Source organism: Trachemys scripta, chromosome 4 (genome assembly GCF_013100865.1).
Source record: "Trachemys scripta elegans isolate TJP31775 chromosome 4, CAS_Tse_1.0, whole genome shotgun sequence".
NCBI classification, from domain to species: Eukaryota; Metazoa; Chordata; order Testudines; family Emydidae; genus Trachemys; species Trachemys scripta.
This window is the reverse complement of record NC_048301.1, coordinates 89,490,227-89,511,004: the sequence shown is the minus strand read 5'-3', so window position 1 is coordinate 89,511,004 and position 20,778 is coordinate 89,490,227. Positions and strand designations below refer to the sequence as shown.

General features: G+C 42.6%; 1 protein-coding gene across 2 annotated transcripts in view; it reads left to right on the top strand.

The window, feature by feature from the left end:
* The window catches only part of MPPED2 (metallophosphoesterase domain containing 2), a 128,957-nt gene extending 108,669 nt beyond the window's left edge, over positions 1-20,288 (top strand). For both annotated transcript variants that reach the window (XM_034769877.1, XM_034769878.1), the window contains exons 5-7: positions 10,696-10,811; positions 15,088-15,201; positions 20,034-20,288. In XM_034769877.1, coding sequence (XP_034625768.1) covers positions 10,696-10,811; positions 15,088-15,201; positions 20,034-20,152 — 349 coding nt within the window. In that variant the 3' untranslated portion in view covers positions 20,153-20,288. The remainder of the gene's footprint in view (positions 1-10,695; positions 10,812-15,087; positions 15,202-20,033) is intronic.
* Positions 20,289-20,778: the final 490 nt, after the last annotated feature.

Here is a 20,778-nt window from a genome sequence, read left to right as displayed (position 1 = left end):
AAAGACTGGATGTATATATGATAAGAGTATTCAGAGTTGTTGTAATACATATTAAAACATGAACAAGAGCTTTGGATGCATGCTTCAGGGCATAAACCTCCAGCTTTTGGAAACTTCACCTACCTCAGGCAGAGTTTCTTGTATCTTCCTTTGAGGCAGCTGCTACCACTCACTATCAGAGACAGGATACTGGACTACATGGACCGTTGAGTATACCATTTTCTAATTCTTATGAACTATCAGAGCTATTGAGGCTCCCTCCATAGTCTTTCCATATCTTCAGTATGCCCCCAATTCCCTCTCTCCATTGCCTTTAGTCCATCAATAGTCCCATTTCTTCACCATGAACATCTTATCATTTTTTTTTTTAAGTATTTGCATGTAAGGCACAATGACCAATTTATCTAGGCACCATTACATATAATAAAAGGAACATCAGTGATCCTCAGAGTGAAGAAACCGGCGTACCTCCCTAATATCCTCCCAGTTGTCATCTCCTTTCTCACACAATTATGCAGTGCCTCCAGGGCCTCCCTCTTCCTTCCAATGTCTAGTCTTCCAGTGGGCCACATCAATGGGTGAAATTCATCCCTATGCACAGGAGTGAATTTCACTCAAAGAGTAAATAAGGTCTGGTGGGATCATGAAAGCCTGCCCTCATTCAGCATTACATTAAAGTCAGCTGGTGTTACATGTATGGCGGGGCTGAGGGATCAGGCCCTAAATTACTCCTTTGGGAAAATGTTAATCCATCACATTGATGTATTAAATTACATAGGTTAATAGGAATGTGTGTGCATATGTGGATAGTTATGTGTGAAGGAACTGGAGCAGTATATAAAAAATATGCACCTGGCATTCATCTTGTTTGTGACCTTCAGCATTTAATATTGAATAAACAATCCCATTGTTTTCTGGCCAGTTCAGGCTCTCAATAATGCAGGGATAGTAGACACTCAACGTTGCTAAAGAAACGTTTTAAGCAGCATTGAAAAACACACGTTTCTAGAGACTGCTCCTTGGAAACACTAGTTCAGATTCACTACTGGTGCAAACAGGCACAACTCCTTTACTTTCAGTGGCGTTGTATGTTACACCAGTTCAGATTTTGGCCAAATTTGTTTTGTAACAAATTGAAATAAAGTTAAAAGGTTGGCTGCCTTTTAAATGTATTTTATAAACATTATTGTTTTCTGTTTGTACTATGCTCTTAGAAACTATTAGATATATCTTCTTGCAGATTTTGACCTTTTCATATGTCAAAGATTGATTCTTCTCTTTACCCACCCCTTTTCCTAGAGTCTTTCTATCTACATAATGAGCTCTATCTTAATTTACTCTACATTTTTATACTGCACTTCTCACGAAGTTATCCGTGCAAACCATTGTATTTTCAGCGGCGCCAAAACAAACATGAAGTTATTTGTTTACTTCAGTGATGTTATTACAGAGCTAGGAAAAGGTTACAGAGGTGAGACTACTGCTTCAGATCCAGCTGGGGGAGCTCAGACACTTTTTATGAGTCACACACAAAAATGTTTGGTCTTCCATGGATGCTAGAAGGTATGTAGCAACATGCAAAGATCATTCTTGTGCAGTCATGTGTTTGGGCAGGTGTGTCTTCCCAACATGGATGTTCATTTTATTTTGCATTCAACCTCTGGGGTAGGGTCCCAGCCCCAATCTTTTAGAAATGGCCACACAAAAAAATCTGTATTTAAAATGGTAACACTTAGGCCCTCAAAAATTGCTGAACATTGCAATTGTATGCAACAGAAAATGTAGAGCTGTAAATTCCAAATGTGGACGTTCTTACTCTTACTAAGGCTACAGTCTTTTTTAAAGTAGAGTAAAATTAGCCCTAAAGTCAAATTTGAAATTATGTTCATAATTTTGGGATATTAAAATACTTCCCAGAGCTCATTATCTAAAGCCCTAAATAAAATTGCAATATAATTAGAGTTTAGGAAACCTCAAAAGGTTTAAAGAGTGTTTTCTTTTCAGATGAGTAATGAAGTGTGCAGATGCTTATTAAAGCTACTCCTCTCTCCTCTCCCATCTCCTTCTCAGTGGTGCCTCCTTATATCCCCATCTCGTTCAGTATTCCCCTCCTACACAATTCCTGTTCTCGACAGGCCATATGTTCTTTACTTCCCTCTTTACATTTTTCTTTCCCTCCTGTAATCCCCCAGGATATTGTTGGCATCTTGGTCTCCTGCCTTTCTGGCCCTGTTCCTCAAAGTCTCCCTAATGCAGATACTGCACTATATGTTCCTCCACACAACCTCCTTCCGTTCTCTTCTTGCACACTTTTATTCCATAGCACTGAAGACCAGTTGTGGTGTCTAGATGCTTGTCTGCTGGCTTCTGGCACCAATAATGTGAAAAAACTGCAAGTTCTGTTACACTGTGGTGGTTCTCCAGTGAGATGCATACCATATATAGTATAGCAGGGCAAAGAATTGTAGAGCAAATGCCAATAGTTTGGGGCCCCATCGCAGAGGAAGCATAGCCCTGAAACAGAGTTTCAGAAGTGGAAGCAAATGCTCTTTGAAGCATGTTAGTGAAATATGGGACTCCAAGAAGGGAGCAAGTCAGAGTTAGCTGGTTTAGTTGGCCAGCTGAGGATATCCCTGTCATAAGGGAATCCACGGGTGGCATTGGGCCAGTATAGTGACTCCTACACAAATCTCCTCCTCTCCTTGTCCCCGATGAAGGGGCCTGGCTCGAAATAGGCTGCACTATCTGTCTCCAGGACCTAGGACCAGTGCCTGGCTGCCACAGGATCAGGAACTGCAAAGGTGGCTTACTGACATCTTTGCTTCCCACCCCTGGTCTAGAATTGCACAGCTCAGCTGGGCCAGAGGATGTGGGCCAAAGCTTTTCTGGAGTTATCAGCATCTCTTCAGAAAAAGATGGTCGACCCCCATCCCCAATTCACCTTGTCCCCCACAAAAACAAAACTAACGTAACTCAGCTGAACTGATTTCTGATATTACTTCAATAAGAACAGTTCAACTGGAGGCTGATAGCTTGTGTAGATCCCAGGGCATTTTCACTCTGCCCCATAGGGTGAGAGAGCCAGAGAAGAGAGAATTTGGTCGAATTGATTGAAAGACAGTATAACACTTGCTGAAGAGGACTGCATGCCAAAGTACCTCTGTATTTTACATACCACCATTCTTTGCCTTAGACTGTGCGGAGATATAGGAAGAAGGAGACACACATCAGGGCCCAAATGAGGCTCTGGGTAATCACTACTTCCCACCACCCAACACAGATGTAATGAGGTTAAGTGGTTTCCGTATAAAGAAATGAAAACTACTGATTATTCCTCAAGAAACTCTTTTAATGACTTACGGCTATAAATGCAATACAGAAGACAAGCACAAGTACAAGTAAATTTTTACGACTATTTTTAATACTGCAGCATTAATATAATCTGAGATCAAATTATTCCAACACTATTATTTTTTAATACTATAGTGTTAGTACAACTTGAAATCAAAACAGCTCAAGCAACCCAGACTTCTTTATTCTGTTACCTTATTTTGCATGCAACCAGACTGTTTTACTTTCAAACATTACCCTGCCGAGAATACGGTACTCTTTAGTCAACCGCTCTTTGCATTGGCCAGGTGCAGATAGTCGGTGCAGTTCAGGTTTCCTCGATTCAGGGGATGCGGGTCAGACTGATCAAAGAGAATAACTTCTTAGACCAAGACACACACACACCTGAGGTCCTACACATTTAATCTCATCTGCCCGCCGTGTTTTGAAGCAGGTCAACCAATCAGATTAGGCCAAATTTAGTGTTGTCACTTTGGCTGTATAATTCATGCTTACTTATTTTCTTGTAGCCAATTGTTGTTTTAATTTTATAAGTTATGCTCAAGGAGATAGCTTATTTCTATATAGCCCACTGTCTCGACTGTGGTTTCCCTTAGTTTTCTAGGTAACTTACCTCTAAATGGGCTATTGGCTTGATTGTGGGTAAGGTTATCTTGATGACCTAGGCCTAAAGGCCTAGGTCATCAAACCCACATAGGAATCAGTTTTTTGGCTGCAGCGTCTCTTAACCACAAGTTCCAAAGGTGGTTTCAATAAGCCATACCCGGGGGCATGACCTATTATACCATATAAGAGTCAGCATAAAATGTTGTCGGGTTGTAGGTGTCTTTTGACCACAAGTTGTAGCTTCATTTTGCAAAGCTTGCTTTTTAAAGATAATTTTGCAAAGTTCATTCTATAAAGCTTCCGGAAGTTTTAGGCCTAACACTGGCAATACTGGTGTTCATCTTAAGCTTGACAACACTCTTGCTCAAATTAATCACAGACTGCATGAGAGATTCTGGGTTATATGTATCTACTCATTCTAGAGGTCTACAAAAGCAACATGACTAAAATAATCATAATATTGTGCATCAGCATAGTGATGTCCACATGAAGTACTCAAAGTGCTTTACAAAGAATATTGCAGTCCTAAAGAATTAAACCTCACAATCTTTGTTGAGTTTGACAGTATTAGCCTCATTGTAGAAACATGAGGCACTGAGAGGTTAAGTGACTCTCCAGGATCACACAGGAGGTCTGTAGCAGAGCTGGGACTAGAACAAGTCACCTGACTCTCAGACTTGTCCTTATGTCACAAGACTATCCTTATGACAAAAGAGCTTCGAGAAATACACTGTATTTATTCTTTAAGATTTTCACGCTGTGACCCTTATTTATTGCCTGCTTCAGTATCTATTATGAAATAATATCCTGATGTTTGCTATTAGAAAGGGCTTAATCAAAATTAGGTTCCATGGAGCTTAGTTCCAGGGTTAAAAGTCTTTAAATTATAGCAGTTCTTATCTTGTAATTCATAGATGGCTTTTAAAAATGCACTTACTTAATCCATTTCACACTATTTTTTTCCACTTATTTTGTTTTTACTTAAACTACATACACACCGCTCCCCCCTCTACAACAATTTTCTGTCTTCCCACGAAGCGCACTCTGTTGTTTCATTAAATGGAGAAAGTCGCATGTGCTTTTCCTCCTTAGCAAACATTTATGAGCTGTATGTTTTTTATTGAAAGGCCCTTCTTTATTGTGCATAAAGGTCAAATCTTCCCTTTACAGTTTGTTCAGTTCAGGACAACTCTCCGCTATTAAGTCCTAAATGTAAAACTGAAATAGGTACTTTCAGGATGTGTTTATAGGGCAGTTCTGTAATTGAACAATTCTGGGAATGCCTATTTGGTGCTCTGTTCTGTCATTTTTGTTCTACAAATGGAACTACTATCTTCTTCCCTAGCAATCTCACAAGTTTGTGCGTTTGCTCTAAGTGCTGACCAAAATAAAGAGCCCATCATCATCATTATTACTTGTGTGTAACTGTTTCCTTTGGAGATGGATTTTAGGCATTTCCCCCACTATTGGCCTGTGGAAAGAAAACAGACATAGGCTTGGCCTACACTACACAGTTAGGTCGATGTAAGGCCGCTTACATCAACCTGATTATGTCAGTGTACATACTACAGCCTTGCTTCCGCCAGTGTAGGTGCCCTACTGACATAATAACTCCACCACCACGAGAGGGCTTACGGCAGTGTAGTCAGGGTGATGCAGTGTCTACACATTGGCTGTTGGCTCTCATGGAGCCGTGAAATTGACAAGAAAGCTAGGGTAGGTAGGGGGCTCCAGCAACAGCCCAGCTGCCACCTGGGCTCCCTGCCCAGCCACAGCCCGGCTGTCCCCTGAATTCCCTCTCACCTGTTGCCTGGAGGCTCCCACCAGGGAGTGCTGGTACTGCCCAGGGGCTCTCAGCTTCCTGCCCCATAGCCCCCAGGTGGAATCATTTTGGGGAAAGGAAATCTGGTGAGAAACAAATCCTGTGCTGCTTTTCGGCAGCAGAAGGGATTGTTTTCCTTGTTAGGCAGATTTCACATACACCTGTAAGTCTCATCATGAAGCTTAAAATTCCCCTCCCTCTTGTGTTTATGTCAAGTTACGTGCACGTCTCTTGCAGTAAAAGGTGTGAAGAGGTTCTGTGGCCTAGTGCAAAGCATCTTTTTAGTTGCAGAAAAAGTAGCTTCCAAATTGCCAAGTGGAGAGGAATCTGTGGGGAGAGTGCTGGCCTTCTGCATAGAAGTCAAGCGCTGAGGAGAGAAAAATTGGCCAGGTGTCTGCCTTTCATCTGGATATTCAATGTGACACATCTGGTGCCAGTATAACTGCTATTTCTAAATGATAAGGAAGTTTTGCAGTCATGGGAGGGTTGAGCTGTCAGGTGAGCCAGAGATCAAGAATTATCATGACAGTTTCATGGCATATGAAAGATGCTGTGAAGTGCAGTATGATTCTAGCCAGCGGTGGTTAAATTAGGTTCTCTTGGACTTAGTCTGATGTGCAGGATAAGAGGGACCAATATCATTCCATGCATTGTGTAGGAGGAAGTTAGGGTTTGTTTGGGCCCACCAAACGCAGAGACAAAATCACTTGTAATGTCCGATTACCAATCCTGTGTTTTACTCTGGCTCTGGGCTTCAGGGATGGTACTACTCAGCAGTCTAATTACTTTCTTTTCTTGAAAATGTCGTAAAAATCAAGTATACCAGTAATATTTCCAGGAGCCAACTAGTCACTTTCATTTGGTTCCCAATCTTGCAAATTTGTCAAGAGTCTTAATCATGTGTACTACTGCCTAAGCAACCTTGAGTATCAACTTTGCCCCCTGCTTCAGCATACCAAAGGCCTGTGTAAGGAAAACTGATTGAAATCTCTAAAAAACAAAAACAAAAGCAGTATCTTCCACCCCCAGCTAAGGAAGTTTCTTTTAACAAGTAATCAGCCCAGGAAACTTGTGCAGCATATTGGTAACTACAAGTACAAGTTAATTTTCTTCTTTGTGAAATAATTTAAAAGTATAACAGTTATGACTAGATCTTGCTGTTTAGGCATGCAAAAAATATAATGCAATTGAAATAAATTGTAACTATTTGCAGTAGGGAATCTAATGGAGGCACTTAATGTTACATTACCCCTAGTCCAGTCTCTCTCTCTCTTACTCACTATACATGTTTCAGGTTTGTTGGGGGTAAACAGCTATTCATTGGTCCGCTCAAGGGATTCACAGTACATCAACTTCATTTTGGCTGCACCACAACACAGCATAGTACAAAAACGGGATGACCTTTCTTGTGATCTCATCTAAACCTGAATCTGTGTCGGAAACCCATTTTTTATTGACATTGTTCTGAACAAGTTCTCCTGTGTACGCTTCTAACAAGCTTTGTTCTCTCTAGAAACTTGAGGCGGCATAAAGGGCAAGTGAACAACTCTGCTGAGTGAGGGCACAATATTCTCATTGAATATGCACAAGCGTTAGTAAACTCAAGCTGAAATAGCTCCACCAGGAATTGCAGTTTAAATCTCTGTCATCCCAGGGGTTCTTTCTGTCACCCCCATATACAATATTTATTAATTGCTTATGAAAATGTTTAGTGTGTTAAAGAGAATGTTTTACACTTTATACTATGCACACATGGCACTACTGGGGAGGTTTGCGAGAAGTTGTCTTACAAGTTAGTTCCCATGTGGTGTCTGTTAGTCACAGCTAATTATTAAGTCTTTGGTGAATGCAGACTACACTGGAACTCTGATTCCCTTTCTCCTCTCCCCCCACTGCTAACGAACAAAAATTACTGCACATAATCTAGGTTTATTGCATGTATCATTCTCCAAAGAGCTCCAGTAAGATAACAGCTATGGTTTCACATTTCAGGTTTAACTGTAGTATTATTACAGTACTCTTTCCATGAGAAACGGGTAAAGAATCATTAATTGATAGTGACAAATTTTCAACCCCCCCCCATTGTGTGTGTGTTTTGTCATAGTAGAGTTTGACTATGGTTTGTTATATAGTTGAAAAATTAGCCAAATTATGTTTTAATTTTCAAATGGAACTCTGAAAAATTTAATCATCTGCCTATGGCTAGAAACTAGAGTATTACAACAAAGGAAAGATTGTTAGCTAATTTAGCTGTTTGTTTCAGACACCTGTGAATAAGAAACTGAACTTAATTGCAGTGGAAAAGAATAGCAGAAGCGAAGTTCTGACACGGCAGAGTTCAGGGACACAAACTCCAGTCCAAATTCAGCCTTCACTTATTGAACTCTGCTGAAAGCAATGGGAGTTTTGTCGTTGACCTCAGCGGGTGCAGGATTAAGTCCTAAATGGAACTAGAAGTTTTCTTTCCATACGTAAACTCACAGGCTGCAATCTTGCAAACTTTTACTCAAGCCAGTAATCCTGACGTACATGCATTATTATGTATGGGACTACTTATATGATGGATGGTCTGTCTATTGTACACTTTAAATGGTTCCTTTCAATTAATCTGGTATCTGCAAAGGTTCCCATAACTCTTATACCGGAGTCATCTTTATAGGACAAAAGACCCTTCCATTTCACACACACAGTAGATTGAACAGGTGTTCAGAATATCAATCCCTGGCTAAATACTGATCTTCCTCAGATCAACTTCTGATAAAAACAAAACATTTGAATTATGAAAACAAAAAGTACATTTATAATCTCAAAGGGAAATTGTTAATTTAATGTAAGTCCCAAATATAGTTATTGTATAATATGAAATACCGAGGGGGATGGGTGAGGATGCAGTTTTCACAGTGGAGATACGTAACTCTTGCTGACTTCACTGTAAACTGAAAATTTAAATAAATATTTCCTTGAGGGTGTTTTACATTTTTAATGAAAACAGATTTTATCTATTTAAATGTTCCTTTCCAGAGTAGTGATTCAGTGTTGGCATAACTCTTCTCCCATTGAAATCAATGGGAATTTTGCCCTTCAGTGCGATCAGAGTTAGGCCCAAACTGAGTACTGTAGAAAATCCCACCTATTCAACACCTCTGTGGTAGTACATCACTTGAGAGAGAAGGAGCTAAAAATCTAGAGATAGCCCATTGTCTAGACTGCTTTGCTTGCTGCTTGGATCCCAGATTTTAGCCCAAGAGCATCTCTAATAGTATGTAAAACTGACTAGCTTAAGTGCCCAAGCCACATGAAATGCAAAACTGCACAAATGGTGAAAAGCAAGTGAGGATTTTGAAATTCCTTTGCTTGTAATAACCTAAAATGTTGTTAGTAATAGAGGTAAGGATATAATTTTTATCTTGATGGTATGCATTTCACATCTGATAACAGCTTTTATATTTCTACATCAGAACTACTCAATTTTGCTTTCACATTTTATAGCAAAACTTATCAAATATTAAACTTCAAATATTATAGTTCCTTTCATCCCTATAAAGAGCGTGTGTCTCAATCAGATGGTTTCTATAACAGACTCTCCTAACTGCTATGATGGAGAAAACTGAAGGGCCCCATTTCCCCCCAGAATTAAATATGTATTAAGGTATTTTAAAGAGTGTAGTATCTTTTTAAGGTTACCACATATAGTTATGTCGTATCATTTCACTGTGCTCTAATGTTAGAGATAACAAATATGACGAGTAACAATGGTGTTAAGGTGTGATTAGTCTATGAGAAATTTACCATGGTACAGCCATGGTATACTATACAGGGCCTGTGACCATTGACACAAAAAAGGTACAACTGTTCTGTGTTTCCATCTTCCATTAGGGCACCCTGCACTGCAGGTGGTTCTCTTTTCCCTGCTCCCAAACCATGTTTTGGGGTTTGATTTTTTTTTTGGTCTAAGTCAGGGGTGGGCAAACTTTTGGCCCAAGGGCTACATCTGGGTATGGAGATTGTATGGGAGGCCATGAATGCTCACAACATTGGGAGTTGGGGTGTGGGAGGGGGTGAGAGCTCCGGCTGGGGATGTGGGCTCTGGGGTGGGGCCAGAAATGAGGAGCTCAGGGTGCTCTGGGCTGGGACCGAGGGTTCGGAGGGCAGGAGGGGGATCAGGGTGTGGGAGGGTGTCAGGGTTGCAGGCTCCAGGTGGCACTTACCTCAAGCAGCGGAGGCGCTGCTCTGTCCACAGGTGTCGCCCCGCAACTCCCATTGGCCACGGTTCCCAGCCAATGGGAGCTGCGGGGGCAGTGCTTGGGGCAGGGGCAGCGTGTGGAGCCCCCTGGCTGCCATTACACGTTGGAGCCGGAGTGGGGACATGCTGCTGCTTCTGGGAGCCACGCAGACCAGAACAAGCCCCGGACCCCGCTCCCTGGCTGTAGCTCAAGGGCCAGATTAAAACATCTGGAGGGCTGGATGCAGCCCCCGAGCTGTAGTTTGCCCATCCCTGGTCTAGGTGCTTACCTTAAAGTAAGGGAAGAGCCCAAGCCCAAATCCTGGAACTGACATCCCCCAAAGATCTAGGTCTGAACACACTGACTGTCTCCTTTCTTTATGATGGGTAAACCCAAGCCCCGGAGTTGAATACCCTTGAAACTATAGGAAAGATGGGCTCCTGATCTGGATCCAAATTTACAGCTAGGACACTTTAAAGTTTTTGTTGTTGTTGTTTTTTATTAAAGTTTTTATTCCCCTTTGTTTTGGGAACAGTCCCTTCCAAAGACGAATGCTCTTTGGTCAGTGAGTGATCTTAAAAAGACAGGAGAGATGGCCCAAAACAGTACAGAAAAATTTACAATTTAGAAATTCCAAAGAGAGAAAAGATTGCTGTATCAGACTGAGACAGTTTGTCTTATTTTTCCCCAAAGGACACCATGGTTTAATGGATGGGGCTTTAACCTACCCAGAGGTCAGTCTTTGCTGGACAAGTGGAACCTTATCCCTGAGGGCATTGATATACTAATGACACATGGACCTCCTCTTGGTAAGTGAATGAAAAGCTGTGTGTGGTTTTGTATGTAGAAGCCTTATGGCTAGAAGAGGTGAAAACATTGCACTTTTAGTGCAAGCAAAACTATTAATACCTTAAGTGACACAATTTTACCCTAACACAAAACTATGAATTAAAAAAAAAAATCAATAAAGAAACCTAGTACGATAATTAAACTTAGCAATTATGTTGGGCTCCTAGGTATTTTTTTAATTAATTTTTTTGATTTAGTGAAGCCAAGGAAAATCGAAGGTGTATCTAGCTGCACAGCCATTTGAGTTAGATCCTTTATTTTAAGAAGAGTATTCTATTTGTCTGACAAAGCTTCCAATCACATGGGCCTAGGATTCTCCGGGACTGACTAAAAACGTTTTGAAAGATTGGTCCTCCCTCGCAACTACCACCAGCATTAGAACATAATGTTTATTTAAGCTTTTTATTGGGTCAAGATTATATAGTGGTTATCTAATTATTCTTCTAATTTACCCTTAAAAAGTATTTGCTTCGTGTAGCGGTGCCTTCTCCCGGCCCCACCACAAACTCAGGCGGAAACTGCTCCAAAGTACAGGCACCAGTGCTCTTTTACTGTCCATGCCTATCCCCACCACCTACCATTTACATATCTGACAGACCACACCCTGGGAGACCGCTAGCTTCTCCTGCCAGCGGGGATCTAGAGCTCCTTGCTCCTCCCTTTCCTGACTCCTCCCTCTGCTTCCTCCCAGCCAGCTTTATATAGCAGGCTGACCACTCAGGCCTGCAGGTGCATCCCCTCAGGTGATTAGGGCGTGGCCTCCCCAGCCAGTCCTAACTAATCCCCCTTTTAAGCGGAGCTGGGCTAATGGGGTCCTGGCTTGGATTTCCTAGCCAGCACCCTGTTACACTTCGTTAAACGGATTTACCAAAAGTTCACACTTACGCTTAAATATTAAAAATTGGATTACATTAATGAAGGACCAAAATTCTGTCGCCACCTATTCATTCACACTACACCCATTTATTTCAATGAGAGATGAGTACAGGTATCTGAGTGCAGAATCTGAGTTTTCATGAATGGCATCTTGAGCCAAATCCCGCTTCCCATACTCACATGAGTACCCCTGTTGATCCACAGAGTTATGCTCTGATAAGAGGCATCTGTAGGGTTGTCCCCTGATTGTCTCAGAAAGCAGGTCAAAAGAGTATTCAGCACACGTGATTTTAAATAGAGGGTAGGATTTTCTACAGTACTCAGTTTGGGCCTAAATCTGATCGCATTGAAGGGCAAAATTCCCATTGATTTCAATGGGAGAAGAGTTATGCCAACACTGAGCCTTTCGGAAAATGCTACCATAACACTTCTTCATGCCGTGTTCCACCAAGTCACACATGTCTGGTTCCTGCTCTGTAAGACAGATATAAATCTAGGGTCACATCCTCAGCTAATGTCAATTGTCATAGCTCCATTTAAGTCAGTAGAGCTATGATAACTTACACCAGCTGAGGATCTACCTGTATAAAAATGTTCTGTCAGGGTGTGGAAGATCAGGTGCAAGGACGTATTAAGTAGTAGATAGTGTGGTTTTGCCAAGCTTTTAGCCAGATCCTCAGCTTATGTAAATTAGAGAATTTCCACTGACTTCATTCTGACAGAGCCATACGAGCTATACAAGTTTGCACCAGCTCAGCATCTGAGCCAATCGTTACAAAATACTATTTTAAACTGTGTATGATATGCTGTAAAAATGGCATTTAAATGCCAGAGGCCAGCTGAATGGTCCAGCAGGTTTCTTGGTGGATGGAGTGTGAGGAATTTAATGCATGGTAGGGCATCACAGCTAAGGGCTTGGCTACACTATAGCAGCACAGCTATAGCAGTTGCTTGTAACCCCCTGCTTGCTACAGTGACGTTAGGGGCTTTTCCAACACTGAGTTAATCCAGGCCCCTCTTTCCCCCCCCCCCCAAGAATTCTTCCATCTAGAGTGGGACTTTAGGTTGTCTTAACTACATCTCTCAGAGGATGAATATTTTACACCCGTGAATGACACAGCTAGGTTGACCTACGTTTTAGATGTAGACCAAGCCTGAGTTAGGAGTCAGCAATCCTAGCAGAGCTGAACATTGTGGGACTTAAGAAGAACAGAAGAAAATTTTACACTAATAACATACTCCGGGGATCGGCAAACCTTTGGCCCGCGGCCCGCCAGGGTAAGCACCCTGGCGGGCCGGGCTAGTTTGTTTACTTGCTGCGTCTGCAGGGTCGGCTGATCGCGGCTCCCACTGGCCGCGGTTCGCCGCTGAAGCGGAGGCCAGCACATCCCTCAGCCCACGCCGCTTCCCGCAGCCCTCGTTGGCCTGGAGCGAAGAACCGCGGCCAGTGGGAGCCGCGCGCAATCAGACGAACCTGCGGATGCAGCAGGTAAACAGCCCGGCCCACCAGGGGCTTTCCCTGGCAGGCCGTGTGCCAAAGGTTGCCGATCTCTGTTATACTCAGTGCTTATCTTTAGCCTGGTTATTAGGGGCATTCAGTATATAATGCTACCAAGGGACTATTGTAAAAATGTGCAGGTCACCTTTAAATCCTCCAGAGCCATTGTGTGTCTTCAACAGAGCTGTGATCTAGCACTCCTTCTCAGTGGAATGCCCTGTACTTTGAAAGCCACCTTTCTGATTGTAGTGATTCATTTATTTACATTTTGTCTATTTACTTCTTCCCAAGAAACAAAAAAAAAAAAAGCCCCAAGCACCTTTATAACTTTTCCTGGTTGCTAGATTTCAATGGGGGCCAATCCACATATTGTAAATTGGTTTCCCATAGTGTACTTTAGTCTCAGCAGCATCACAGTATTTCTTAGTTGGATTTTTTGTAACATCCCTTCTGAAATTGTACTCCAGTCCTTCTTTGAACAAAGCAGAAGTTTAGCCTCCATTTTGTGGATATAGTTAACATCAATTTTAATTGTGGGCACAGATCAGGGCATTAGAGATGCAAACAGAGATACTGGGCCTCAACATGCCTGAAAATATACCTCAAATATTGCCTTTTAAAGTGGCTACATATTAATTTAGGTAGAATTATGTCATTACATACCTTGGCTGTTCGACTAGTTTTGAAGAGGACATATAGTCCAGTTTATGTCCCACCATTTTTAATCAGCTTGGGCCAAATTTATCCCTTGTATAACTACTTTGAAGTCAACAGAGTAACATCAAGGGTAGGTCTATACTTACCTCCGGGTCCGGCGGTAAGCAATCGATCTTCTGGGATCAATCCCGGAAGTGCTCGCCGTCGACCCCGGTACTCCTGCTCCGCAAGAGGAGTACGCGGAGTCGACGGGGAAGCCTGCCTGCCGCGTCTGGATCCGCGGTAAGTTCGAACTAAGGTACTTCGACTTCAGCTACATTATTCACGTAGCTGAAGTTGCGTATCTTAGTTCGAAGTGGGGGGTTAGTGTGGACTAGGCCCAAGAGTGAGTTTGCTCCTTCCTTCAGCTAGGATTTATCTTTTGCTTCTCACAATCCTTCACACCCTTTTGAATGTTAGTCTAGGCTGTAATAGTCCAGACAACCCACATTTATACTAATTGATGTCAAATTTTATGGATTTTCCGTATTAACTATAGAACTAAGTGGTTTTTACTTTAAAAGTAGTCAATTAGCACTAGGTTGCTTGTAGCTGTTTCCCTGTCACTCTGTGCTGCCTATTTTCAGTGATCCGGGCTCCACAGTAACCTAACACTCAGAGACCCTGGGCCTCTGGAAGTTGTTGAAGATGATATATTTTAAATTTGTGGGGTGGCAGTGGTGCCAGGTGTGAGAACAGAAGATCCTTCCACTGGCCTGTCTCTGGAATAACTGTGACCAGCACTTTTTACCTGACTAGCTTGGGAAGTAGACTGCTACAACAGCAGACTGGAGCAGAAGGGAGGAAATAAGACAGGGGGTGGGGGTGGGGGAATCAAGAAGGGGAAAAAATTGCAGCACTGCCAGGAATAAGAGTCACAAAGCTTCCACTTATGAAGAAGAGTCTAAAACTCTAGTTTAATAAATCAAATCACATACAGAAAATGTTAATTAGGCAGGAGTGGGGGAAAGGAAAAAGGAAAAAACCTTAGGAACCTAAGGAAGACAGAGTGAGAAGTTTCTTAAAAGCCCTTGTATGCTTTAATGGAGAGGTTAGGATTACAGATAATGTAATAAACCTTTAGTGAATTATGGCTTCCTGAAAGTCTAAATGAAACCTTACCTGAATAGAGAAAATTAAGAGTATTGATTGCATTTTGCCCTCAGGTTTTCGAGACTGGGTTCCAAAGGAGCTGCAAAGAGTTGGCTGCGTGGAATTGTTGAACACTGTGCAAAGGCGAGTAAGGCCCAAACTCCATGTCTTTGGTGGAATTCATGAAGGTAAGAAATAGTAGGGCTCCCTAGGTCTGTATGAGAATCCTCATGGGGGAAACAAGTAGATCTCTGAGGTACTTTATACCAGATGTGGGCTTTCCATTTATTATGACTAAGGGCTTGTCTACACTACCCGCCGGATCGGCGGGCAATGATCGATCCAGCGGGGGTTGACTTATTGTGTCTAGCTGAGCGCTCTCCCATCGACTCCGGTACTCCACCAGTACGAGACACGCAAGTGGAGTCGACAGGAGAGCGTCAGCTGTCAACTTACTGCAGTGAAGACACTTAGACACAAGTAGATCTGAGTACGTCAACTTCATCTACGCTATTCACGTAGCTGAAGTTGCGTATCTTAGATCGACCCCGCGCGGCAATGTAGACAAGCCCATAGTTAGAAAACAGTCAGATCTGCTGGGTGCTCAGCACTTTGGAAACTCACTTCTTAGTGTCCAAACAAAGACTTAGTAATCCACCTTGAGGAACTCATATTTTAAAATATTGACCACATACAGGATAGCCACACCTGCAACTTGCAATAATTGTGCTGTGCCACTTCATTTGCTTTCAAAGCATCTGTGGGGGGAGTTCCCTCATATGTAGAAGAATAAAAGCAAATTGAAATTTGTCTTACCAAACCACCAGAAAGTCCAGTTACTCCAAGTACAGGAGCCAGCAAAGGAGATAGAAGAGACAGGGTGGTATTCGGAGAAAGCTTGCTCCATCTGTCACCTCAGTCAGTATATGGGGGAGAGTACAGTAGAATGGAGGGCAGCTTGTGCCATAAGTCAGGAGGGAAGAGAGGGTAAGCACCACTGTTCCTTTGACATCCACTTGTGAAGTCATTCTGCAATACATTTCATGAGGTGTAATCTTTCAAGGTCTGTGAACCTCAGAAAAGCTTTTTCAGAAGATATATTTCCCCATTTTTAATCTCACACCTGGCAGGCGGAGTGTGAAACTTCAGAACAATAAGCTCATTTTGTGGGGATGGGCGGGAATGAGAGATTAAATAAATACATTTGGAGGTTTTTAAATATTTAATACACTTTGTGGCTTTCATGTTCCAATGAGACAAATACTAGGAGTCCAGCCTGGGAGAGATAGTGAGACTTTGTGACCCTAGGACTAAAAATTACACACTAAGTGCTTTATATTTCCCCCCCTGGAGATTTCACCATTGACTCTAATTAAGCTCTCCATAGGCTCACAGAGTTGGAGAACTTTATAAAAGAACAGACAGCTTACTCGCCTGCTGTTGTTGATTTTCCGAAGCCCTCATGACTTTACACGGTGAATTTTTATGTGCGGGTTATAAAGTCCTGTAAATAAGGAGTTTATAACAGAAACATTGACATGACCTTAACTGTAGTGGCATCAATAGCAGTACTCTAATGCAAACCAGGAACGATTGGACGTTTTCTATAAATATTAATGCTCAGATATTAATGATAAGTGAATACAAGAAGGATTCCAACTAGAACATGCAAATTGCCTATAGCCTTTTGTAGGTGCATGGTAAGCTGAAAGTAATCAAACTTCCTGCAGTAATCATGTTAAGCTGAGGGAAAGCAAAGGCTTCTTAGTGCATAAGATCATTATGAAAAAACACTGTGGAGTCATGTGCACCTTACTTTTAAACCTTGTAAGTAAGATGGCAACATACACTACAAGCATGAAAGGAGTCTTATTTGAGCATTCAAGGGCACTAAAAGATCCAGATCCTGCTCAGTTGACTAATGCTGAAGGCAAAGGAACTGCCTACTCACTTTACTGTAGTAAGATTTGGCCTGAATTTTTTCTGAGAGTTTAAGTTAAGGCACAATTAATTCAGGACCAAATTCTGCTCTCGGACCACATGAACCCATTTTTCATTGAAGGCCATAGGAGTTGCACACAAGTATTTGGGGCAGAATTTTGCAGAGTCTCAATTTATTTTTTTAAGCCAGTATTTTTCCACTGCAAAGTGACCTAACTCAAAATTGCCAACTTAAACAAACAAAACGATACAGGCAGACCACACAGCAATTGTGAAATGATTAGTCTCTGATGGACATTTTGGTAGCACAAACTTTGTGTTAACTTTCATTCAGCAGTGATCTGTACTATATCGCATTGCAAAAGGAAAAATATTTTCCCTGAGGTTTGGCCTGCTAATACTAACAGTGGGAAGTTCCTCTCCTCTTCCTCAGCCACGAGCAAGACATTTGGTGCCAAGCCCTTCCTACTCTGTCTAGTCTCCTGTCTCTGTTCCTGCCTCTCCATGAGCAAAGCAGCAAGTGTCATTCTGGGGCACCGTCTTTCAGTGCCGTCTGTCTGTCCCATCCAGTCCTTCAACGGGCCAGTGTGCCTGAAAAGTCAGCTGCCTCCTAATCCTACCAGTGGGAGTTAGATCTGAACAGGTATCCCAGGAGAGCAGAGAGGAAGAGGTAAAGCAAAGGAGTCCCTTCAGACTCCCCCCACTTCCAAAACACTTTTTTTTTGGGGGGGGAGGGAGGAGGGAGAGAAGCAAAGACCCTTTTGGGGGCCAACATCTGTTTCAACAGAACTTATCATGCCTCTCTGCTCTCCCCAAAAGAAGCTCCCCAAGCAGGTTATTCCTCGCAGGTTCTCCTGTCTCCTGCTCTGCCCTCAGTAATCTCCGGGGACTGTTACTAGTTTTCATTCCCCCTCCCCATCACCCTATAAACACTTTTGAGAGAGAAGGAGGAATGTGACTCAGATCCTGAAGGCTGCGGGCAGATAATGGGCCCCAAGGGTTTATTCTGCCTGCCCACCATTACAGGAGTGCATTACAGGCATGTGCTTGGCACGGTTTACCCCTATCCCAGACACCTGCCCCTTTTGCGGCGTGAGGGAGACCCTGGCACACGTTTACCTGGAGTGCGCCAGGCTGCAGCCCCTATTCCGGCTCCTCATGGATATTTTGTTAAGCTTTTGGTTGCACTTTTCTCCTCACCTTTTTATTTATGCACTCCCTATCCGTCGCCCCACAAAGTCACGGGACCTCCTGGTCAGCCTCCTCCTGGCCCTAGCAAAACTGGCCATCTATAAAACCAGAGTGAGGAGGTTGGCCGATGGAGTCTCCTGTGACTGTGGGGCCTATTTCAGGTCCTCCGATCATTCACGTATCCGGGCAGAGTTCCTCTGGGTAGCGTCCGCTGGCTCCCTTGACGCCTTCGAGGAGCAGTGGGTGCTGTCCGAGGTTCTCTGCTCGGTGTCCCCGTCTGGTTCGCTTCGTTTGACCCTTTGACCTCACTCCTGTCCCTGTTCTTTTATTAGTTGTCCCCCATAATTTTTTGGTCTCCAGGTCCTGTGGACCCCCCCACCCCCTTAGGCTGGGGAAGGGGATCCTTTAGCAGTGGGCGGGCAAAGCCCAATAGGATTACAGGAGTGCAAGGCACTCTAGCCATTTCTCCTCATGCCCCTACAGGGGAGCCAGGAACAAGTAGCTTAGTGCTGGCTACATAGGCTTTACCTCACCTCCTGTGCAAGGAGAACCCCAAACCAGCTGTCGAGTTCTTTGTATGGAGTTGAGGATGGAGCAAGGCCGAGAATCTAGCCTTACATTCCTAAAGGCAGTGTCCACTAAAGAAATAAGGTAGAAGTCTGTGATCACTCCTGGACCAGGTTGAGAGAGCTTGTGGTCTCCAGGCCAGGTGATCATCCCTTTCATTAAGACAACAGCATGCTTCACATTTGTTCCAAATCCCTTATCAGTCTCCTCTCTTCACCTTTTTATCCCACTGCTGCCTTAACCTTAAGGATGGTGGGGAATCCTATGAGCTTTCCTTGGACATCCATAAGCCTCTGATGTCTTATTGGTTCTATATGTAGCAGATCAGAAAGCCCCTTTCCCTCTTCATTGAGGATCCCCTGCAAGGAGCTCCTCCATCGGGTTCACTTATACCTCAGTGAGCCTCCCCTGCTTGGCCAGCTTAAAGCCCATTCTTTCATTACGATAGGCCTCTCTTGGGTCAAGAGAGGGAAGAGGCCAGCCTCTGTGGAGGAGCTCTGCATAGAGGCCACTAGAGCTGCACCCACACTTACACTTCGTACTACCATTCAATCTCTCTATCAGCGTTTGTGATGTTCAGACAGTAGAATTCTCCAAACAATTGTTCAACCACAGCCTTAAGGTTTGTGGGAGCTAGTATCCCACTCTTCCCCTTCCTCTGTGCCCAGTCCTCAAGCCACTTCAGCTCATCTAGCTGGCCTTTCATTTTCTGTGCCCTGGGCTGGAATTGCTGGTCAGATCCATTGCCCATGCTGGGAAGCCAAGCTACAGAAAATGCCTATTCTTTCCTGCTAATTGATTTCTGAGGTTTAGCAAACCAGTGTGAACACCCACCCCCACAACCCTTGAGCTGACAAACTATACAATATGGCAAATGCAGGATAGGCCAGCCAAGTTTGTTTGAACTCATTGAGAGGATGTCTGCAGACCAAGTGCCTAAAAAGAGAGGGGTTTTCAGCTCCTGCTCGGTCCTTCACAACCTGACATTAGGAGCATACCAAACCATAGGAAACCAATTAGCTCAAAGAAAACAAGGGTTTTTTACCTTGTTCAGTTGCAGTATAGTAAAAGGCCTTTCTGGTCAGAAAACTGCACTTTTAAAACACCCCGTTTTTATTCCAGATACAATGCATTGCATTTTTTTTTATTTGTAACTTTGTGGTAGCTTTCAAAAGCTTATAACATTTTGACAGGATTCATTGAATTTTATTCCAAAGCCCTGCTTTCATAACAGGTTTTTGTGTACCTGCCTATAGGCATTGCATAAGGTCAGCATCGTTTGTTTATTTATATTATAGTGTGTGTGACATTCTCCCTACAGGTTATGGCATTATGACAGACGGTTACACAACGTACATCAACGCCTCAACATGTACAGTCAGCTTTCAACCAACCAATCCTCCAATTATATTTGACCTTCCAACCCCTCAAGGATCATGAAGCACTACTGCACAGTTAAGTGGGGAAGGTCTATAAACTGCCATTTTCTAATTATAAAACTTACATTCTCTTACATGTTTATTTCCAAAATTATGTGGGGTTTTTTGTAAATTGCTGGTACAAAAAAAAAAAAAAAGAAAAAGAAAAAGAGGTTGTGCTTTTTGGAAATGCAGCATCCATTTTAAATTGATACAGCCATTGTGAATTTGTAAAATGAACTTTTTTTGTTTTCTCAAACTTGCCATTGTAAAATTGTTATAGTATTCTCAAAAGGACAGCCAAGCTTTCTTTTAACAAGTGAGAGACCTTATTTTAATATTATATTATAAGCTAAAAAGGCAGCATTTAAAAAACACCAAATTTGCACAACTGTTATTGTTTGAAAGTTTTTAAATGTAATTTTTTCCTAGTTAAGATGTCACCTTCCCCTATCTCCCCCTGCAGTTATATTAAACTTTTTTTTAGTAATGTAAACATGATTTAGGAGTCTGTTTGCCCCTTGATGAGTGTGCATGTACTGCACACTCCTATTACCAGTAATGTGCAGCAAGGGGAGAACAGACTTCACAGTTGTTTGTCTCTGCCTACTTTAAATATAGAGAGCTGCATCCTTTATGTGATTTTCT